At 44.0% G+C, this 16,507-nt stretch overlaps 1 protein-coding gene across 4 annotated transcripts in view; it reads left to right on the top strand.

Annotated features, from left to right (window-relative positions):
• LOC118391752 (serine/threonine-protein kinase 32A) overlaps nucleotides 1-14,893 on the top strand; it is a 71,386-nt gene extending 56,493 nt beyond the window's left edge. For 3 of the 4 annotated variants that reach the window (XM_052457629.1, XM_052457630.1, XM_052457632.1), the window contains 2 exons: nucleotides 10,358-10,422; nucleotides 10,815-14,893. In XM_052457629.1, coding sequence (XP_052313589.1) covers nucleotides 10,358-10,422; nucleotides 10,815-10,932 — 183 coding nt within the window. In that variant the 3' untranslated portion in view covers nucleotides 10,933-14,893. The remainder of the gene's footprint in view (nucleotides 1-10,357; nucleotides 10,423-10,814) is intronic. The other variant, XM_052457631.1, reaches the window with a different exon arrangement.
• Nucleotides 14,894-16,507: the final 1,614 nt, after the last annotated feature.

Below are 16,507 nucleotides of genomic sequence, written 5' to 3' on the forward strand. Positions count from 1 at the left end.
ATATCAGTTTCTCAGTTTAGCTTCTCTCCGTTGTCAGCTTACACGAAATAGATTTGATGTGACTCTTTTCCAATAGAGGTAATACATTTGGGCGGCATGGGTACAGATCTTGTTCGTCAGTAGCTATAATAAGTCAGAGCTGGCCCCAAATTGAGTCATGTTTTATGGAAGCTGACAACTCTGGTGGGAACTCGCCCAAGTGGTGCTCTTTGAATCTTGCAGTGCTTCAGAAAGACATGGTGCAGCTTGTTCTTCCCTGGGTTAATGTAGAAGGTTTATTCACACAAACTGAAATTCTCTATAGTAATGAGGTAAGTGTGTTAACCCACTGGGCACTCCACCTCATTTCAATGTGGTGAATTGAGTCATATTTGGTCGACACATTGATCAGTGCGATTCCAACCTATTTTGACCCACTCAAAAGACAGCCAAACGTTTGTTGAATTCCCCAATGTGTTCTCACTATGCTTTCAACCATGTAAAAGCACAACCAAGTTCCAATGGGAAATCAATGTCTGATTTAGCAATTGGGAAGATTTGCACAGACCTGCAACCCTGAACACGCACGCTTTCTGTGATTACACAAGGCATTTATTGTTACATTAACCTCGACATGTGGCCATGGATGTGTTACTCGTTTTTAATAAGCAGTGTTACATTAGTTTGTAAGATGGCCTTAACATTAGGTTATGTACTGTCTTACAAAAGTCATCTTGAATTGTTTTTGGCTGACAACGCAACCAAATATCAACATTCATCAGAGATGTATCTACCGCTTAGATAGTACCGTCTGAGCCACTGGCTTAAATCCTATTCTTTAACTTTTATTTTTGTTTGAAATGGAAGACTTGAATCCAACATGTCATTTGTTAACTTGCATTGCAAAATTGATATTGAATTGTGTTTGGTTGTCAACGCAACCAAATATCAACGTTTGAAGGATATATGTATTTTCTGCTTGGATAGTTTCATCTGTGCCACTGAGTCTGGCTTTAATTCCAGTCTGTCTACAAGTTAATAATTGATGTGTCGGATTCACGTCTACATTTCAACCAAAAATCTAAGTTGAAGTATAGGACCAAATCAAATCCAAATTGAAATGCACTTCAAATACAGTTTGATTTGATTGAGTCCTGTTCTTTAACCTTTATGTTTTGTTGAGATGGAGACGTGAGTCCAACATATTTATTATAACTTGTAGATTCCATTTTAAATCAACTAAAGCTTGAAACCTGAAGCCTATATGCAATGTTCCCTCTAAGGTACATGCGGCACAATCACGCAAAAACAAATCTCCCAGAGAAGCACAAGATTGAAATTCACTCAACTTTCTAGACTTTTCCCCATTAGTTAACTCGATCAATGTTTCTCCTTACTGTGGGAATTGTGATTGAATCAATGCAACATTAGCCACTTTCAAGGCAATATGAATAACAAACTATGCAAGATTTAGTATGCAAAACGAACGATGCAAGAGATGTTGTTTTAGGCTGAATGCATCGGAGTAGGATTCTATTGCATTACAGGCATGACTCAGGTCCGTACTCTGGTGAGCCATAACCAATCAGCGCTTTAGTAAGCCTATATGCAAATAGACCATTGCCATATATGGATCTGTGCCAATCACTTTGAACTGGACTGTTTTTACAGCATGAGCGGTCATGAGTAGATGCGCTTGTTTTGAGATCAAAGCGAGAGCTACAAATACGTGTGTACATTTGTTCATATCCTTTGCTAGTTAGTGAATTTTTAGCTTAGTTATATATAATTTGTAGTCTGCGATGGGGTAGTGATTGCTTCCTACAAGAGCATAAAATATGTGCATTTCTAGACAGGTAAAGAGCTTCTTCTTTTTTTTACTTAAAGGGTCTGTGTTTTCCATGTTAAAATGTTATGGGATGCATTTTCTCCATTGTTTTTGATGGTAGGCCACTCTGGTTGGCCTACATTATCATCAAATAGCTACAGTATCCTACTTGACCACTGTTAAAACTAACTTAAAGCGGGTACAGCCTCAGTGTTCACAGTAAACGCGCACCGGACGTTGCACAGAATTTTCACAAAGTTCAGGTTTGCGCTCAGCAGACTGACGAAAAACATTAGAACGAACATTGCCTCTATGTATTGTTTCATCCTGGGCTGAATTTAAACAGTAGCTGTTGATTACTTCCCAAATGCTACTGTATATGGACCTAAAAAGCATCATTGATGATATGTGATTGCTGAAGTATGGTTACAGTTCATTTGCTCTGATGAACATACCCTTTGGAAAGACTTCGATAGCAACACTGAATCTATTAAGTGGAGATTTGTCAACAATCAGTCTCACGATAGCACATTGGCAATAGTAAGTGACAAATATCAAAGCTAGGCAGTGCTGGGTTTGGATTAAACCCTGAGCGGGAGACGGACGGGATAGCTGTAGATAGCTCTGCTGGCTAGCAGAGGCGTCATGCCTATAGGCCCTGGGCCCCCTCTCAGATTTGTCCTGTAAAATTATTATATACTGTATATTTTGGGGGGTTCCCTGTAGTACAACTAGACACCTTTATGAAGTTGGCTTTAGCTAGCCCTGGGCCTCGTTTCCCAGTTGCGATGTAACTTAAGCACTTTGCCGATTGTACCAGATGCATCATTATTCACGGGGCAGCTTTTGAAGTGTTTCCCAAACATGCACGTAGAGAGAATGTTCACTAAGTGCGTTGTTACACCATGTGTTAATACTGATAGGATGGAAAGAAAAGCAGAGCTGCTCTCAGACCAGCTTTCTCCATTCAAATCTTACCTTAACATTAGAATCATTCCACAAGAGTGATATTACCACCAAGGGCTGCAAATAGGATATTGAGGCGACTTATTATGCTTACCAAATAATAACGCAGTAAATCACAGATTGGGCACAGCATTGCGCAAATGTTGTCACACGTCATGAAACACATTGTGGCAAAAATGACAGACAGTAGCCTAGTCACAAAATAAAATTCAATTGATTGAACATGAAATAGATTTAAATATGATTAAATTAGGCTACACGGTCCCATATAGGCTATGTATCATCTTGGTTTTCATTTGAAGCATCATTCTATCCTTCACTTGTTTGTAACAACTGCAAATACTTTTTCTATTTGTAGTAAACTTCGTTCTGAAGTTATCGGCAGTCACAGTCAGATAAAACGTATTGATCCTATGTTTAACCACCCTCCAGCCATCCTCACGTACTTTGTGCCCCGTCAAATTGCGGGGGTACATGACACCCTTGCTGCTTAGCCTATAGTTTTTTTCTTACAGTGGATATTACGTTAAGATCTGACGTTCTTTTCGAGGTAAAAATGCAATATATTTTGTCTATGTTGAAAATTGGTTGCCATGGTGACATAATCCTGTTGTTGAAATTGTAACAACAGTTTACGTTGATGACTTTTTTCAAATCCAATGTCTTTTCCAAGAAGATTCCATTTCACAATACGGTGACACATTACGTTGGATTAGCATAAAGAATACTGTTCAACGTCTTGGAGTTAGGAACCTCAAAGCATTGGGCCTCCCAGTTCCACTTTGTGAACCACACTAAGCTGGAAGTGCACTTAACTACATGTATCTTTAAACAAAACCAGTGAGCCAAGCATACTTTTTCCCCACAACTATCTAAAATGGGAAAACAGCATTGTGCGCATGCTTGTGTTTCTTTGTGCATGCATGAGTGTGTGTTTGTGTGTTTACGCAGGGACCTCTGGGACCACTTGTGGAGAGGAAGGAGGACACATAATTATCTTGCCTGTAGTGCAGAGAGAGAGAGAGAGAGAGAGAGAGAGAGAGCCATTACGTGTAACCATTTCTAAAGCAGTGCAGATCAATATTGTATGAATGGCAGGCGAGGCGCTGCCCAAATATCTCACACTGCTGTTGGCTCATTACCCCAGGCTTCCTCCTTTCTCCCCCTTCCTCCCCCTCTCTATTTCTTCCTCCCCACATTATGTCCTCCTTTTTTGACTCCGCAACCCTCTCTCTCTCTCTCTCTCTCTCTCTCTCTATCTCTCTCTCTCTCTTTCTCTCTTCTTCTCAGCCTCTACAATGTTCTCTATCTCTCTACATCTCTCTCCTCCCCCCCTCTCTCTCCCTCTGCTGTTGAACCTATAATGGACAGTAGAATTTGCTCAATTAAATCACAGGTGATGCAGTGGGAAATTGGACTTGTTTTGTCGTGAACAGCATAAATAGGCCCATCCTTCCGAATGAAATTGTATTTTTTCGGGCACACATATTTTGCAGATTTTATCGTAGTTGCAGCTTTTGTTTCTAGCTCCAACAATGCAGTAATACCTAATGATGCAAAACAATAGACACAAATCCTCACCAAATTAAGAAATCAGAACGAGCAATGTCAGAGTCCTGAATATAAATACATATACACTGAGTGTACAAAACATTTTCATGACAGACTGACCACGTGAATCCAGGTGAAAGCTATAGTATGATCCCTTATTGATGTCATCTGTTAAATCTATTTCAATCAGTGTAGAGGAAGGAAGGGGTTAAAGAAGGATTTTTAAGCCTTGAGACAATTGAGACATGGATTGTGTGCCATTCAGAGTGTGAATGGGCAAGATAAGAGATTTATGTTCCTTTGAATGGGGTATGGTATATGTGTGTATCAAATCAAATCAAATGTATTTATATAGACCTTCTTACATCAGCTGATATCTCAAAGTGCTGTACAGAAACTCAGCCTAAAACCCCAAACAGCAAGCAATGCAGTTGTAGAAGCATGGTGGCTAGGACAAACTATCTATGAGGGGTGGCCAGTCCTCTTCTGGCTGTGCCGGATGGAGATTATAACAGAATTGGCAGCATGGTCAAATAGTAATAATCACAGTAGTTGTGCAGCAAGTCAGAACCTCAGGAGTAAATGGCTTTTCATAGCCAATCATTAAGAGTATCTCGACCGCTCCTGCTGTCTCTAGAGAGTTGAAAACAGCAGGTCTGGGACAGGTAGCACGTCCGGTGAACAGGTCAGGGTTCCATAGCTGCAGGCAGAACAGTTAAAACTGGAGCAGCAGCACGGCCAGGTGGACTGGGGACAGCAAGGAGTCATCATGCCAGGTAGTCCTGAAGCATGGTCCTAGGGCTCAGGTCCTCCGAGAGAGAGAAAGAAAGAGAGAAGGAGAGAATTAGAGAGAGCATACTTAAATTCACACAGGACACCGGATAAGACAGGAGAAGTACTCCAGATATAATAAACTGACCCTAGTCCCCCGACACATAAACTACTGCAGCATAAATACTGGAGGCTGAGACAGGAGGGGTCAGGAGACACTGTGGTACCATCCGATGATACCCCCGGACAGGGCCAAACAGGAAGGATATAACCCCACCCACTTTGCCAAAGCACAGCCCCCACACCACTAGAGGGATATATTCAACCACCAACTTACCATCCTGAGACAAGTATAGCCGGATGCTGGGCGGAGGCCGACTAGTGGATCCTGGGCGGAGGCCGGCTCGTGGTGACTATTTAAAAGTCTGATGGCCTGGAGATAGAAGCTGTTTTTCAGCCTCTCAGGCTCAGGCTCAGCTTTGATGCACCTGTACTGTCTCTGCCTTCTAGATGGTTGCGTGGTGAACAGACCGTGGCTGAGGTCCTCTTTCTCCCCTCTCTCTCCAGATGAAATCTCGCGTCTTGTGACGGCCGGCCGCCCAACAACCTGCCCGCTTGACCCTATCCCCTCCTCTCTTCTCCAGACCATTTCCGGAGACCTTCTCCCTTACCTCACCTCGCTCATCAACTCATCCCTGACCGCTGGCTATGTCCCTTCCGTCTTCAAGAGAGCGAGAGTTGCACCCCTTCTGAAAAAACCTACACTCGATCCCTCCGATGTCAACAACTACAGACCAGTATCCCTTCTTTCTTTTCTCTCCAAAACTCTTGAACGTGCCGTCCTTGGCCAGCTCTGCCGCTATCTCTCTCAGAATGACCTTCTTGATCCAAATCAGTCAGGTTTCAAGACTAGTCATTCAACTGAGACTGCTCTTCTCTGCATCACGGAGGCGCTCCGCACTGCTAAAGCTAACTCTCTCTCCTCTGCTCTCATCCTTCTAGACCTATCGGCTGCCTTCGATACTGTGCACCATCAGATCCTCCTCTCCACCCTCTCCGAGTTGGGCATCTCCGGCGCGGCCCACGCTTGGATTGCGTCCTACCTGACAGGTCGCTCCTACCAGGTGGCGTGGCGAGAATCTGTCTCCTCACCACGCGCTCTCACCACTGGTGTCCCCCAGGGCTCTGTTCTAGGCCCTCTCCTATTCTCGCTATACACCAAGTCACTTGGCTCTGTCATAACCTCACATGGTCTCTCCTATCATTGCTATGCAGACGACACACAATTAATCTTCTCCTTTCCCCCTTCTGATGACCAGGTGGCGAATCGCATCTCTGCATGTCTGGCAGACATATCAGTGTGGATGACGGATCACCACCTCAAGCTGAACCTCGGCAAGACGGAGCTGCTCTTCCTCCCGGGGAAGGACTGCCCGTTCCATGATCTCGCCATCACGGTTGACAACTCTATTGTGTCCTCCTCCCAGAGCGCTAAGAACCTTGGCGTGATCCTGGACAACACCCTGTCGTTCTCAACTAACATCAAGGCGGTGGCCCGTTCCTGTAGGTTCATGCTCTACAACATCCGCAGAGTACGACCCTGCCTCACACAGGAAGCGGCGCAGGTCCTAATCCAGGCACTTGTCATCTCCCGTCTGGATTACTGCAACTCGCTGTTGGCTGGGCTCCCTGCCTGTGCCATTAAACCCCTACAACTCATCCAGAACGCCGCAGCCCGTCTGGTGTTCAACCTTCCCAAGTTCTCTCACGTCACCCCGCTCCTCCGCTCTCTCCACTGGCTTCCAGTTGAAGCTCGCATCCGCTACAAGACCATGGTGCTTGCCTACGGAGCTGTGAGGGAACGGCACCTCAGTACCTCCAGGCTCTGATCAGGCCCTACACCCAAACAAGGGCACTGCGTTCATCCACCTCTGGCCTGCTCGCCTCCCTACCACTGAGGAAGTACAGTTCCCGCTCAGCCCAGTCAAAACTGTTCGCTGCTCTGGCTCCCCAATGGTGGAACAAACTCCCTCACGACGCCAGGACAGCGGAGTCAATCACCACCTTCCGGAGACACCTGAAACCCCACCTCTTTAAGGAATACCTAGGATAGGATAAAGTAATCCTTCTCACCCCCCCCCCCTTAAAAGATTTAGATGCACTATTGTAAAGTGGCTGTTCCACTGGATGTCATAAGGTGAATGCACCAATTTGTAAGTCGCTCTGGATAAGAGCGTCTGCTAAATGACTTAAATGTAAATGTAATGTAAATGTCCTTGATGATCTTGGCCTTCCTGTGAAATCGGGTGCTGTAGATGTCCTGGAGGGCAGGCAGTGTGCCCCCGGTGATGGGTTGGGCTGACCACACCACCCTCTGGAGAGACCTGTGGTTGAGGACAGTGCAGTTGTCATACCAGGCGGTGACACAGCCCAACATGATGCTCTCAATGGTGCATCTGTAGAAGTTCGTGAGGGTCAGGTGCCAAGCCGAATTTCTTCAGCCTCCTGTTTGTGTGGATGGACTATTTCAGGTTGTCAGTGATGTGCACGCCAAGGTACTTGAAGCTTTTCCCCCTCTCCACTGTGTATGGGGACCTGCTCTCTCTGCTGTCTCCTATAGTCCACAATCAGCTGCTTCATTTTGTTGATGTTGAGGGAGAGGTTATTTTCCTGTCACCACTCCGCCAGGGCCCTCACCTCCTCCTCCTCCTCCCTGTCTTGTCATTGTTGGTAATTAGGTCTACCACTATTGTATCATCAGCAAACTTGATAATTGAGTTGTAGAAGTGCGGGACCACGCGGTCATCGGTGAACAGGGAGTGCAGGAGGGGGCTGAGCACGCACCTTTGTGGGGCCCCCGTGTTGAGGATCAGCGTTGCAGAGGTGTTGTTATCTACCTTCAACAATTGGGGTTGGCCCGTCAGGAAGTCCAGGACCCATTTTCCCAGGGTAATGAGCTTGGAGGGCACTATGGTGTTGAAGGCTGAGCAGCAGTCGATGAACTGCATTTGTAAGTTTTCCTCTTGTCCCGATGGGATAGGGCAGTGTTTAGTGCGATGGCGATTGCCTCATCCATTGGGGCAGTATGCAAATTCCATCCTCCATTCACCCGACTCACTTCTATGACTAAGATGGAGGCGGAATCTGAAACGGTCAGAACCAACGGTATGGCGGTCAGATAGTTATTATACACAATGATGTTACCGAATTGACGTCTTGAGGCTATATCTGTAAAATTGAAATAGACAATGACGTCAACTGTATCTTTACTATCCTGGAAAACTGCTAACAGAACGATTGCTCTAGGTTAATTTTGTCAAATGAAATGTTAAATTAAACAGCTGGGCAAAATTTACTTCGGAACTTCCACTACGCTGCTCAACCTGGCTACCTTGTCGGCTCCACAGGGGGTTCTCGTTCTACAGGTGGAGAGATCATCCCATACCCGTCAAATAAATTAAAGTCCAAACCTCATATTAAACACTAATGGTGTTCACTATATTGATGGTTTGCCATTCTATATTTTTTAAATAATCGTATTACATTTTTTTCATATATTTTACATGTGGTAAGGCCACACAGAGGTCCAGAGAAAGTTAGACAACTAGGCTACTAGATGTCTTTTGATAGATTACCTCAAATTAAATAAGACTTTATTTAATTGATTTATTTCACCTTTACTTCTATGAATGGTGGGTGGAGGAGTCAAGAGCAGAGAGGAGGTTGTTCCGTACATGGATCTTTTATTCCCAATGACAGCGGAAAAACGGACATGCTAAACACAAGGGCGCATGAAACAACCCGTCCAAATAAACGGGACTAAACCTGCGGAAAAATAGAGATCACACTAATCAACCAACACCATAAAACAGAGAACAAGCCTGCACAATACCCAGCAGGCCTAGTGCCCTTAAATAGCCTACAAACAAAACTAAACTCAAAACAGGTGTAACCAATTAGACCCAACTAACAGAAACAAAAGGAAAGGGAATCGATGGCAGCTAGTAGGCCGGCGACACCGACCGCCGAGCGCCGCCCGAACAGGAAGAGGCACCATCTACGGCGGGATTGGCAATATTTGAGTTGTGTTCTTGAAAACGAGTGCAAAAATGTCAATCTCTTCCAGCGCATTTCAGGCATTTTAAGACCAATGAAAAGCAGGTCTTAGCAGTAACGCCTTGATGTTGTGAGCGGAATCACAATCTATCCAGCGGTGATGCACAGTGCCCTTATGCTCATGGAACAAGAGTGATGTTATTGGGCCAGTAACCCTCGTATTAATAAACATAAAAACATGCTTTTTTTCCCTGTTTGATTTCATTTGTCTTGCCGGATGTGTTCGCCAAGTAGCCAAGCCTATCAATAAAGGGTTTGGCTTGTGAGACTGCTTTGAATAAATCTGAATCACCAAAACTTTATTAAACGATGGAGTTTGGCAACAGCAAGGGACATCCCCTTTTTGTCGAGCCTACGTGTATTTTAGGACTACATTATTCTAGCCAACTCCCGTTTTGAATATGTGTAAAACCCCCTCCATGTAGGCCACGTGTCAATATGCCCATCATGAAACGAAAGGTGAGATGATGCTGGTCCCCCTCCTATTTAGAACTTATTTTCATGTAACAATTGCTTGTTTTCTGTATCATATGATGAAAACGCCCTCCATAAGCTACCCTTACCCCCTAGGCCTCTGTCTCGCTGTCTCTCTCTCTCTCCTCCTGTGCTCTACTTCTCTTGTCTGCCAGGGTCTGGCGCCCCACTCTGAGAGCACCTGTACTAGCTCTCCCGGCAGCCCCATCAGTCTGCCTTAACACTAACCCACCGCCCAGAGAGAGCGAGGACACGCCTGTCATAACTCTATATAGCTACCAGGACAGGTCGTCACGGATGTGTTTTTGTTCTGACACTATTAGCATATCTCAATGTGTGACACTGTCAGTGTAGGGCAAGTGGAGCTGTGAGAGAGGTCATGTATTTCCTTTTAAAGTTTGCGAAACTTCCTCCATCTACCTACTTCTTCATTTCCCAACAACCGTTGTCTGGGTCACATAACTGCAGGATCTTTAATGTCATAAAAATATGTGTGTGTGTGTGTGTGTGTGTGTGTGTGTGTGTGTGTGTGTGTGTGTGTGTGTGTGTGTGTGTGTGTGTGTGTGTGTGTGTGTGTGTGTGTGTGTGTGTGTGTGTGTGTGTGTGTGTGTGTGTGTGTGTGTGTGTGTGTGTGTGTGTGTGTGTGTTCTTAAACCTCTGTTGATTCCCTAGAACGGTCAGCTCCAGCAGCGCCTGAACAATGTGGAGAGGGACTTCATCATCTTCAACAGAGAAAGGTAGGAGACTCAGTATATGACCTAAATGAGATACAGTATATAGTCTGGTGGCCTACATTAACACCAAAATGTGGCGCCTGCCGTCGTCCTGAGTTTTGTCTAAAATCGCCCAGATTTGATGTCCAGTTTCAATGTGAGTTGCCAGAGAACTGTTCCATCCCTCCAATCAAGCTCAGCTGAACAGTTAGGCATATTTTAGATGGCCTACGGCAAAAGTATTGGGCCACAGGCAACAGGACATATTTACAGAAAAAGTTGCAATAATGAATCTTGAATGTGTCCCCTAATACTGAGTAACATATCATGATAGAATCTCATGAGCAAAAACATATTTATTTACATATCATATTACCAGAAAGCAAGAAATCAAGCTTTTGTCCTTCTCCTGATAGGTCAAAGAAGGCTGTGGCAGACACAGAGGTAGCAGACCTCACCACGACAGAGAAGAACAAGGCTATTGAAGACGGACAGAACAACAACGTGGACCCGGCAGCCTACATATCAGGATAGCGGACTATGGCTTGAGCCGTAAGTCGCCACGCTAACCTGGCCACAGCTTGTAGATCACTACTAACCAATCGTCCACTTCCCCTCTCCGGCGCAGGGCACTCAGATTGAACTTTAACCCTGACACAATCCCCCAACAGCCAGACCCCAGACTTCAGGAGCTCACATAGACTACTACTTAACAGAGTAGCTGACCTAGACAGACAGACAGACCCTGGCTTTTTTCACTTTTCCTGTGATGGGAAACGTGCCTCTCAGTGGGCAGCCCTCCTCACACTCTACCCTGACCTGACCTGCCTGATGCGCTATGGTCCCCCAGAGCTCTCCTCCCTCCACCAAGTTAGCCAGGCCCAGGAAATGACTTAACTACAAACCCAGCAGGGAGCAGAGCTAGACAGGATACAGCCACTATGCCTGTTATGCTGAGGCTAGACTCAGGCCAGGCAGGAAATGAAGCATAATGTTGACAAGTAGGAGACTACGTCTTTAGTGAAAACAGTGCTGACTTGCTTTTGGAAGAGAGAGGGGTTGTGAGTAGCGTGACACAAAATGAATTAGGATTAGAGTATGCGACATGAGGCCTTTGTTTTCAAGACTCCAACCACAGATTCCTCTTCGAAGACAAAGAGAACCACTGTAGGCTTGAGCGCTAACTGCAGAACGTAATTTGTCTCTGTGACATTATTAGGCATCAATGTGGCTCTCAAGCAAACCAAATTGTCTGGTGCTCGACTTGGATATTTTGTACATGAATCTTCATTGATGAATAGATAGGTATTGTCTGTTCCGCGCACAAACATGATTTGCGTACGTTTCTCCATTAGTCGTAGCATTTATGCACAGAGGTCAAAGAGGAGTAGACGAATCCTCATTCTCTTCTGGTTTTTAGAGGGGTGCCAGTAGAGGAGAGTGGGGGAACTTGACCCATTTGTTACGTTCAGCGTCAAGTCTGCCAAGGGAAACATAGTATTCTTTCCAATAAAGATATCTACACGTGTGTCAGGATGTTGTGAATCACTGCAAATAATCCAAATTCATGTCAAACTTTTGAAAACGTATCTTGTTATAAAATAAAAGTGGTCTCTTGGCACAACTTACCCCGGGGAATGGGGTAAGTGGATCCCCGGGACAGGTTGAGCAAGTTAAGCCGCCTACACATTTCTGTGCTGAATGAAATAATACCACTACCTTTTTAAAGACCATGTCTTATCTTTATTTCAAAAACACAATCCATCACAATAACTTTTTTGTCTTTTAATCATTTTAAGGATCTTTTTTATTAACACCTAACAACAACTTTTTACTTTTGTAAACACTTTTAACATAGGCCAGGCCTTGTTGTTACCTCATATCCCAGTGATAATACCTTGCATTATGCCTTGGGGGAAAAAAAACATTTCAATTTGATCGACTTACCCGATGGCCATTGGCTCAACTTACTCCAAGGCAAACATTTTGACTATATTATCCCACACAGCTTCAAGAATGCACTTTCATGCTTGGTTTAGGACATCATTATCGAAGCTTATGGAGACCCCAACTCACGTATAGAAACATCTTTAAATGATCTACTTTGGTTTATTTGTTCGTTTATTTGGACATAACTTGCTTACCACTTTTTTCCATGTGGTTTCTTTCTTCACAGACTCCATGAAACGATGACTTCTTCCTAAATATTTGGCCAAATGATTTGGCATTTTGTGTATGGTTTCCTAGAAACAAGGGTGGCTCAACTTTCCCCACTCTCCCCCATGTGCCTTCTAACTTGTATATAGCACACACTGGGTTTCCCCGTGTAGAGAATGATCATCATACAGTCAGTTTGTTACACTGTAAATCACCGTCCTCTAGTCTAATACGTGTTTTGGAAAATAGCTTTGCCATTATTTTGACCCGATCTGAAATACAATTCAAAACTTATCCAAGTCTTTTCCTGTCCTTAGTTATCAGATCTACGACTGGGACCTTTCTAACAACCCTTATTGGTACAGCTATTCAAACTAGCATTAGGTTTTCCAGAAATGTATGTAATTCAATTGCACAATGAAAGCAGAGTTGTGAAAGGAGTACTGCATTTTGTTTGTCATTTGTTGTCTGTTGTTTTGTTGTCAAGCAGCTTGTGCCTTAATTTCGTACGTTTCTTTGGGACACCGACCTTTACCACTGCTTTGTGCTTTTTATTACATCGCCAGATTAATGTGGCCTTTCGTGGATTTGGCAACAGTTGGAGGGCATTGGTTAAAAAGACCGACAAAACATAGTTGTGAAAGAGAGGAGCAAACTGCCTTGGCGTATACCACATAGGCACTGAGAGTAGAGCCTGTATACCTTTCAGACCTATTACCTGGAGTTGTGCCTCTCTATATGGTTTCTTAACTTAAAGGTCTAGTGCAGTCAAAAACACGATTTCCCTGTGTTTTATGTATATACTTCCACACTACGAGGTTGGAATAAAACTGTGAAATTGTGATAATTATGATACGTCCCTTTTAGTGTTAAGAGCGGTTTGAAAAGACCGCCTGAAATGTCATCCTTTTTTGGTGGGATGGAGTTTTGGCCTTCCATGGTGACATCACCATGTGGTAAATTAGTTAATAGACCAGTAAGAAAGATTGTTCCCAAACCTCTCTGGCAATAATAGGTCATTTTCAGTTTCCCCCTCTCCATTCAGAACACTCCAAGACAGTCCTAGCTATAATTCTTGCATGAGAAATTGAACTCCGCTAAGACTGACTATTTGAAATGAAAACAATCACAGTAAGATACTTAATTGTTACCCAAAAGTCCTGCAGTTGTAGGCCTGTCTGGCTCTTCCTAGGGGGGAAGTCAAAAGCATATCAATCACACTACTGACTCTGAGTGGGAATCACCACCTCCTGACATCAGAGAGAGAGAGAGAGAGAGAGAGAGAGAGAGAGGAGAGAGGAGAGAGGAGAGAGGAGAGAGGAGAGAGAGAGAGAGAGAGAGAGAGAGAGAGAGAGAGAGAAGTTTGATACCTGCGTGCCCTCCAGAGAGAGATGATAGAAGGAGACTTTCTGTACATAACCTGCAACAAAATTAGGGTTAGAGAAGCGGGTTCGAATCCCGTTGCCGACGGGGGAGAATCTGGCAGGCGTGAGCTGGTAACCGGAGGGTTGCTGTCATCAATATTACAGGTGCCATATACTGCTGGCTCAACCTAAGTCTGCTCATTGGATGCTGCCCTCTGCTCCAGCCTCTCCAACCTAATGTGTGTTTGTGTGTATCTGTGTGTGTATATTGAAGGGGTTTTGTTAATGCAGAAGACACATTTCCGTGTGTAATACTAACTAATAAAGTATATCTTAAAATAACGTGATGAGTTAGCCAGAGAAATACCTCAGAGGGTTGCTAGACCTGTTTTTGATAATGTGTGGTGTTGGTTTTCTGATTAGCAGCAACAGGAGACTACAGGGAATACTATATAATTAATGATGGCAGATAAAATAGACAAATCCATTACAAATTGGTTTCAAACAAGCCTTTCCTCCATCTCCATGCTTCGTGTGTGGTTGATTTTCTATGATAAACTACAATGGAGCACTGCCACCTAGTGTTTGTTAGTGGTAGTGCTCCTGTGTACTTAAAGGCCCAGTGCAGTCAAAATGGGATTAATCTGTGTTTTATAACACTATGAGGTTGGAATAATACTGTGAAATTGTGAAAATTATGATAATGCACTTTTGGTGTAAACGCTGCTTGTAAAGACTGCCGGAAATTTCAGTCTGTTTTGGTGGGATGGAGTTGTGGCCTTCCATGGTGACATCACCATGCGGTAAATGAGAAAGAGATTTTACAAACCTCCCTACCAATAACAGCAAAAGTTCAGTTTTCCCCTCCCCAAACAGACCAAATACAATGTCTACAAATATCCTTTCACGTTTATTTATTTCTGTCTGTGCTAATCCAGTAATGTATTTAAAATAAAGTTGAGGATTAAAACGGAGTCATGCCTCTGTTGTGTACATTCACTGTTTGTATTTCTGTAGGAGTGTCACGCCTACGGTTGGATGAGTCTGTGTCAATGTCACTGATAGGTTGGAACCAAGGTAAACACCACTGATATTGTATACCGTTTTTAAGTATTGATTTTGCCCTTTGCAGAGATGGGCTTATGCCTGAATAGACATGGGAAACCACAAGACACTCACAATAAGAATATACTAAGAGAGAGCGAGAGCTGCGTGCTCTCTGTCTCTCTTAAACAACCTTATGTTGTAAGTTCCTCAGTAGCCTTAGCAGGTGGCTATGGATGAGTGGCAGGGCTGTAACGCGTTAGGGGCCTTATCACTATGAGCCAAAAGGGCAAACCTATGAAAACAGTCCTAAATCAGACCGACACACAGCTCTGGGTGGGACAGCGACACAGTGGAGAATGGCACCAAAGAGAATAAGCTAAGTATAGCATCCCCCGGACTATCAATTGTAGTCCCGCAGAAACAGGAAGCATAGTTTAGGCTTGATTTGTTTGTCTGATGTGTTATTTGTGAGAAGGCTTTGTTGCTCCTCCTTCTTCTGCAGATTTGGCTCCAGTATTTGTTGTTACACACCAGAATGGTGAGCTCACCAAGTAATTTGGGGCGAACACACCAATTTAGCCACTGTTTCCTTGGTGAATCACACTGTATTCTTCAAAGCTGTGCATGAGCTAATATGTCATTTGGTAGTTTCAGGGCTTTATGAAGCCTATGCTGAGTTTATGTCACACTTCATTACTGCTGAGCTCCTCCACCCCTTAGAAAAACAGAGGTTATGTTCAGAGCCGCTGAGGTCATAGTGGACAACAGCCAAAGTCATGCTGCCTGTAACTAATTATCATCTGTCCTATACTGACAAAAATGTAGAATGTTTTTACCTCGTCCCCGATACTACAGGCTCTCTTTTTTTTTTTGATCTTGCCAGAGATCAAGTCAAGACTGGAGTCCTTGTGGAGTCCTCTCTCTTTCTCCCTCTCTGACCGCCCACCCGCTCCTTGTCTTAATCAGCTGGAGACATTACCTCTTTAACACATCATCAGCAAGTTGACCATGCATCATGTGCTTTTCCCATTCACTGCTAGTCTGTCTGTGGCCAACTTCTCCCCAGATCCCCTTTTAAGACGAGCCCCCCATTACTCTTCCTCGGTGGGCTCTGAGATCAAAGTTGATCCAGCGCTTTCCCACATTCAAAGGGTAACCTGTGAGTCTCCGTGAATGATATACGCTCCTCATAAAGCCAAGTTGAAGTCAAGCTGGAGGATCACATAAGATAAGAATAACAGGGGTCTTTATTGGATTTCTCCTCAAAGAGCCTCTCTCCCCCCACACAAGCTAATCTGTTGTAAATGGACATACTGTATAAACTAACTGGCCAGTGACAACTATATTATCTTGGGGAGGGTTTATATACAATGCCAATGAGTCCTTGTGAACTGGCCGGGTTTGCAAAAATAATGCTGACTATCTCCCACTCCAGACTGAGATGGCGTTTTATAGAAGCAATCTTCTCAGTTTATCATAATGACAGCCTTTAAAAGTGATGTCATGATACTTTAACTGGCTATAAAATACAAAACTGATAA

This window comes from Oncorhynchus keta, chromosome 12 (assembly GCF_023373465.1).
Source record: "Oncorhynchus keta strain PuntledgeMale-10-30-2019 chromosome 12, Oket_V2, whole genome shotgun sequence".
NCBI lineage: Eukaryota > Metazoa > Chordata > Actinopteri > Salmoniformes > Salmonidae > Oncorhynchus > Oncorhynchus keta.